Below are 6,723 nucleotides of genomic sequence, written 5' to 3'. Positions count from 1 at the left end.
CTTCTCTGAAGAATACAGTTGGACTGTTTGCTGTGAAGTTGGACTGTTCAGACGTGCAACATCGTAAACATCTATTGTCCTCAGGAAGAAGAAGCCCAGCATTGGGCGATGGGAAGGAAAACCAGTACCTCATCCCCGAAAGCAGGACAGCACCTCATGTGGACTGATTGTTTGCAAAGTAAGATTGAATCCATAGTATGATGCAACATTTCCAAAGCAGGAGTGTAACAATGCCCCCCACACACACATTTTTTTTTTTTTTTATTTTGATTACAGAAGCGGTCCTCAAAAATGAAATATGAAGACACTTGGTGTTGATGAGCGTACAGTTGGCATCCAAAGGGAAATGACCCAAAGCCTGATGGAACATTCTGGTCAGTAAAATGATGTCAGGAATATTTCTTCCTATGTCTTACTTTGACAGACATTAAGTTAAATAAACTGCACTAACTAAACTGCACAGGATGGCTGTACCGACACACCTCTGCACTGTCAAAACTGCCACGCCAGCCACGACCACCAGTGGAAGAGACATGTATCCCAACGCCGTTCACCAGATTATAGGGCCCGGGACGCCATCCCAGGTCACCCACAGCCACTAACAGCCACCTCCAGCTACATCAGCAAGGTAAAGTGTTGTAAATAGTAAAACATAGTTTCTCAATAATCCATATATGACAGTGAGGACCCAGGAGAAATGAGTTTGGTCAAATGATTGAATCACCCAACAGAGGTGATACGAGTTACCTTACCTGCTGATGTCTCATCTTTCACACAGACTCTGTTCAACACCAGGCAGAAACAGGGAATCAAGTGTCATTTTTTCTGTAGCTGCTGTGAACCGAGCATCTGCAGACTCTGCTTTAAATGCTGAGGATTCCCACTCCAACAACAACTGAATATCTACCCTGATTAATTAAGCTGTGAAGTGAAACTCAACTGTTTGAAATGTGTGGACTGTTAGGTTTTCTAGTGATCTCGTCATGACAGTGATGTGATGCAAGTGTGATTTCTGCAGCGCATTTTAAAGAATTATTTTGCCAAGTGTAAAAAAGGTGTTGTTGTAATTAGGAATTCAAAGTTTTACATAGTCTTTGACATATTCTACTCTTCAATATTTTATTTTCACGCTCAGACAAAAGGTGGGGACGACACATGGCTCTAAAGCTGAACAAGTGATCAATACAAGATCTGCAATAAACCAAAACACTTAAGGCTCTAATTTGACGGCGCAACTTGGCGATGATCAGCGGCGGAGGCAGCGCATTGCTATTTTCGACAGGCGCAGAAGAGGGTTTCTGACCGATCTGCTGCACTTGCACCAAGATGGGCGTGGCGGCGCACCAGGGGGAGGGGTCGACAGAATCAGCTGGGCGCAGTGAGAGTTTAGTGCAGAAGGTGTGAGCAGGCTGGGGAGGAGGATCTGATGACACTGACAGCTTGTCAGTGTCATGAAAGATACACACAATCACTCATGAACCACATAATTGTTTTTATTATCTTCTTTAACACGAGAACAGCCAAGACGGTCTGACAGACCATTTGGGTTTTTGGAATTCAAATAAATCTGTTAAAATAATTCCCCTGTCCTCTAATTCTTTGACTTTTCCAAAATATGTGTCTTGTATGTTTTTCTGAAGCAAATAAGGTCCTAACAATGACACAAATAATCTGACAAAGCATTTATACCTCCAAAGGCCATCAGCATCTCAAAGACCGCTGATAAAAAAAGATGCACTTCACGGGGCTTTTTTTTTCTTCTGCTATTGATTTGTTTTGGTTCATGCGCGCATCTGAACAGGGAGCTCGCTCTGACAGCAGACAATCAGACAGACGGCCAAAAATATCAAGCAAATCCCAAAAGAAAGACAATGAAAAGAGGCATAAATAAGAGATATAAGGTGGAAGAAGCTTTAGCAATGATACAGGAGGTCAGTGAGGGGGAATCGGATGGCGGAGACGTGTCGGACATCAGCGATCTTGACTGGAGTGAAGAGGAGGAACGTTCTGAATCAGAGTCAGAACAAGCACGCGCCAAACAGCGAAACAAATTTAATCCTGCTGCCCCAAAAATGCCCAATCGACCTCCAGCTGCTGTACAGTCCAGCGCAGAACCTGCAGTGGCGCATGGAAGCGCTCACACGTCACCTCCAGGTATAGAGAATTGCTGTAGGCTGCTGTCAGTTTACAACTAAATAATTATAACTTAAAATGGTGTAAAAAAATAAACTAATGTAATAAAATTAAACACAACAGTGAACACGGTAGTTGACAGCAGGAGCACTGGCCCAGCGACTCCAGAGGTGCCAGTTACAGATTCAGGTAAAATATTATATCCTCCATCAAAGTACAGCAAACCATGTATTTTTCATTTCCAAAAATTAATTTTAGAACGAACATATTTTCTAAATAAAAACCTTTGTCCTGTCGAGCCTGTAGTCCCAGAATCAAATGAGCAGAGTCAGGACGGGACCATGTGGGAAGGTGTCCGTCCTGGTGCGCAGCCGGGGAGACTTATTTTACTAATTTTAAAATGCTTTTGATTATTATTGACGGTTAATAATACAACTTTTTTATGTGTGTTGGTGTGTGTGTGTGTGTTTACCAGGGATACGAGTGCGCGGAGTGTCAGTGAGAGGTACGCTGCGCAAATGCGCACTGTAAAAAGTTAAATAAATTTTGAAACCTGATTTGAGGCATTGATAAAGCAGACATGGGGCATTAAAAGGTTTGCTGATCCTCTTGACTTAATGTTTTGTTTATTTATCTTATTTTCGCGCTAGGTTTCGACCGCTGTCGATCTTCCTCAGGCAAAGAACCAAAAAAAAAAAAAAAAAAAAAAAAAAAAACAGAAAGAAAGAAAGAAAAGACAAAAGAAAAACAAACCACACGCGAAAATGGTTTCAAGTGGGTCAATGTACAATTCGGCCGGGCCCAGAGCAGGATATGTTGTCTCTACAGAGTTGTGACACCAACTCTGTCATCATGAATGAGTCGAAAATGAGAGACTCTCCGCTTTGCGTCGCCTCATTCATGCATGAACAGTCTCTATTTTGTGCTCGGAAGATCTGTAACGTGAGGGTTCAATGGGTGGTGGTCGGCTTACTCTTATAAGGAGTAAACAAAAGGAGGAACACAGAGATGGTCACAAACAGCTTTTTACTTTAATCGCACTTTCCCTCTACTACATACCTCACATTTCCTCAACCCGTCTCGTCATTCATCACATGTTCCCACTCACCAATAAGCAGCCAGAAGCATTTGAACTACCAAACTCATTTAAAACTCAAGGGGGCGCCACACCTCTGCCAATATCCCCATATACAAACATGACAGCATGGAAATAAATGCAGAAACAATAAACACAGATTTCCAACAAGACACAAGAACCATCTTGAACATCTTACAGATCTCTCAGGTCATTTTGAACCGGCTTAAAGGAAATCCTTCATATGAACAACCAGCCCGTTTGTCACCAGAGCTGACCACAACACACTCCACGCAATGACAGCAGCTTCATTCAGTTGACAGATCTGATTAAAAAAATAAAATATTGCAGACGCGGAACTATGTGGATCCCGCACGGCTGCATATGCATTCGTTGAACAGCGTAAAAAGCAGGTGAATCATCATTTGTACCTGTGATTTTGAGGAGGAAACCCGCACGATGTCAGAAGTTATTTCACACCATCGGACCAAAACACGGTTCGGACAGTCTTGGGCAGGCTCTTAGTGTGTTTTATTGATCTTGCATCTTGTCACTTGCTACAGCCATGCACCTGTCAGTTTGCCTTGTCTTTCTTTGTGAATGAATAGTGCCGTGCGTAAAAGCGCGCACTGTATGTAAAGACCTCGGCGGAGCCGATCTGCGCTCTGAAAGAAGTATTAGCCTGTAAATGTGTCTGCATTGTTATTTCATTTGTCTGGTTCCCCAAGCTCTTCAAGAGATTATTTATTTTAAAATACCTTCATATACATTGTTGCTTCACTATGGTTTAGTATTGAGGCCAGGAAATAAAATGTATTTCATCATGTTAATATAGCAGTGTCCTTCGCTGCAGTGCATTTGAAAAAAAGGAGAGGTGTTCATTTGATTGGTCAAATTACTCTCAGCTGGGTTAAACCCACTTTCTCTCCTCCCTCTTGCGCCACCTGCGCCAGTGGACGGGATGGAGGCGTGACTGTGCCTGGTTCACGAAATTAGGACAATTTTCTAGACACGCCCCGTTGACTTTATCCGCCGACGGCGCACTTTGCGCTCCGCTGACAGCGGGCGGAATCGGCGGAGTCTACGAAGCTAGGGCCCTTAATGTTTTCCTCATGAGATCCAACAGTCCAGTGTCATCGGGATGTGATGAAACACAACAACTCTTCTATGGATTCAGTGTCAAAGAAACATGATATAGTTCCTTCAGTAACACACTGGCAGTTGTTCATTAATTCAGGAAAAACACTTTCACACTACAAATTAGAACTCTGGAACAGAACAAGACATGTTTTACAGCTGTTAAAATGAACATACTGCGTTATGGTATCTACACCAGTGTTGTGTGTGGGACTAAAGTGGACGTGGTGGGATTTTTACCGTGCATGAAGAAGCGACTGGCAGTCCACTAAATGGATGGAGGACTCACAATCGCATTGTTATGCACATCAGTTACTATGAACTGTGAGGATACAGACTTTCTGCAGTTCCAATCAGTGTTTGTTCAATTTAAAGGTGCTGTTCTGCATGTCTTTCAGTGTGTATTCATTGCTTATCTCAAAAGATGAAAATTCAATTATTTTTATGGAATAATTGAGCTGTACAGCAAATGAGTGTGTTTAACTTCTACAATAAAGACAAAGAAACTTCATTTAATTCATTTAATGTCAATAAGGCAGTAACTTCAGGTCAAATGAAAGTCCACATTCATGGAAAATCTGTGAAAGTTGAGCAATCTTCAGGAAATCCCCCGTCCATGGGGTCAAATGTGCTGGTTGAGATATTTCAGAAATGATGGTCTTTCCTTTTTAATTGTCTTTCATGAATTCGTCGTTATTATTTTCTTAATCATTTTTTTAAAGAACTCTGTAATATTGTGGAAAGTGATAATAATAAGAGATATAGCGAGGTCGAAGTATGATGGGTGTTATTGAATGTGTGTAATCATTGCCAGTCATTGGCAGTATTTATTTCTGGGAAGAACTGATCAGTGAAATCACATGTTGAATTTTCCCTTTCCCTGGGAATTTCCCAGCTGGAACCCAGAGCACATCAGCAAATAGAATTGCACAGATATTCCCATAATCAGGTACAATGACAGATGAAGCAAGAGTGGCTCAGAGTGAGTATAAATACCAGCAGCTTCTGCTCACTGCAGCATCTGACAGGAGAACTCCAAAGAACTGAGACCAGCGATCGCCATCAGGAGAACTCCACTGGCTTCAGGATGAAGACATTCAGGGTTGCAGTTGCAGTGGCAGTCGTGCTCACAGTTATTTGTGTTCAGCAAACCTCTACTGTCCAACTCACAGAGGTAGGAACTTGATCTGAGCGCAGTTCTGAATAATAACTGAATGTCTAAAAAGTGTAATGTGTTTGATATAATAAACATTTGATTGATAGGAACAAGAGCTGGTGGAGCCAGTCAGCAGTGAGGTTCAAGCTGCAGCTGAGGAGACGGCAGTGGACTCATGGAAGGTGAGGAACTTAAATAAATGAGTCTGACCCCATAACCCGACCTGATTCAACCCCATGTCAGTCTGTACCCTGATATTTCCCGCAGTGAAGTGATATGAGTAATTTTCATCCATAAGATGATCCTGCTAATATCTGTTCACACAGACGCTGCACAACGTGAGGCAGAAACGTGGAACCGACTGTCGTTTCTGTTGTAACTGCTGCGGAATGAGTGCCTGTGGAATTTGCTGTAGATTCTAAGGATTCATGCTGCAAAAAATATTGACTATCTCCTGTGATTACTTCCACTGTGAAGTGAAATTTAACTGAAATAAATGTGAGCAGCCCAACATCAAAGTTTGTGTTTTATTTTACCTAAAACTTTTACCTAAAACTTTTTTCACATTCCATGATATTTTATACACGTCGTCATTCCTAAATAATGAATCCATCAATGAGGAGGTGTTTTTAGTGTTTTAGTGAGAAAGGTTTGAGCACTTGTAAAAGCAAAAGTTGCAGCTGTGTATCATGAGTTGTGTACTTTTTTTCACTTCACAAGTATAACACTAAACTTACACATTCATAAATCCTGAATACAGGTGTACAAGTCCCATTTTACAAGTCAGAGATTACAAAACTTACATGTTCACTTGTTTCTACTATTATTTCAGTAAATTTGGTGAAAAACAGATTTGTTCTCTTGTATCAATGTGAAGTTATTTCCGAAGAGTCACAGATTATTTTTCCTTCAGTTATAAGTCACACATTGCAGAGCTGCTTTGACATATTTGTTGATCAACCATCTGTACATTCAGTCAATGAGAAAAAGGCGGTGCTTCACTGGGATCCACAGACTCCACAGCCAAGCAGAGGAGAAGAGCTGTGGTCACTGACCAAAAAAGACAGCAGATATTCCCTCTACTTTTGTTGGAAAAGGCCATATTTAAAGATAGCCTGTGGCTTAAGCTTAATTTGACAACATTCCTGGTGAGAAATGCAGAATTTATTTTAATATTATCCACTCAGTTGATGTATACGAGCCGTTGATTCTTCATTTTGAC

At 41.5% G+C, this 6,723-nt stretch overlaps 1 protein-coding gene across 1 annotated transcript; it reads left to right on the top strand.

Moving 5' to 3' along the window:
• Positions 1-5,381: 5,381 nt before the first annotated feature.
• LOC115396510 (hepcidin-like) lies at positions 5,382-5,923 on the top strand. Its single transcript, XM_030102401.1, has 3 exons — positions 5,382-5,519; positions 5,609-5,683; positions 5,828-5,923. Exons 1-3 carry the CDS (start codon positions 5,433-5,435, stop codon positions 5,921-5,923), a joined length of 258 nt encoding a protein of 85 aa, XP_029958261.1. The 5' UTR covers positions 5,382-5,432.
• Positions 5,924-6,723: the final 800 nt, after the last annotated feature.

This window comes from Salarias fasciatus, chromosome 11, assembly GCF_902148845.1.
Source record: "Salarias fasciatus chromosome 11, fSalaFa1.1, whole genome shotgun sequence".
NCBI lineage: Eukaryota > Metazoa > Chordata > Actinopteri > Blenniiformes > Blenniidae > Salarias > Salarias fasciatus.
Note: the sequence above shows the minus strand (reverse complement) of the source record. Positions and strands in the feature narration are given on the sequence as shown.

Excerpts from the sequence above, each read along its gene's own strand:
- LOC115396510 (XM_030102401.1), top strand. The coding sequence starts at position 5,433 with ATGAAGACATTCAGGGTTGCAGTTGCAGTGGCAGTCGTGCTCACAGTT. Across the intron at positions 5,520-5,608 it reads CTACTGTCCAACTCACAGAG|GAACAAGAGCTGGTGGAGCC; the intron begins GTAGGAACTTGA and ends TTTGATTGATAG. Across the intron at positions 5,684-5,827 it reads CGGCAGTGGACTCATGGAAG|ACGCTGCACAACGTGAGGCA; the intron begins GTGAGGAACTTA and ends CTGTTCACACAG.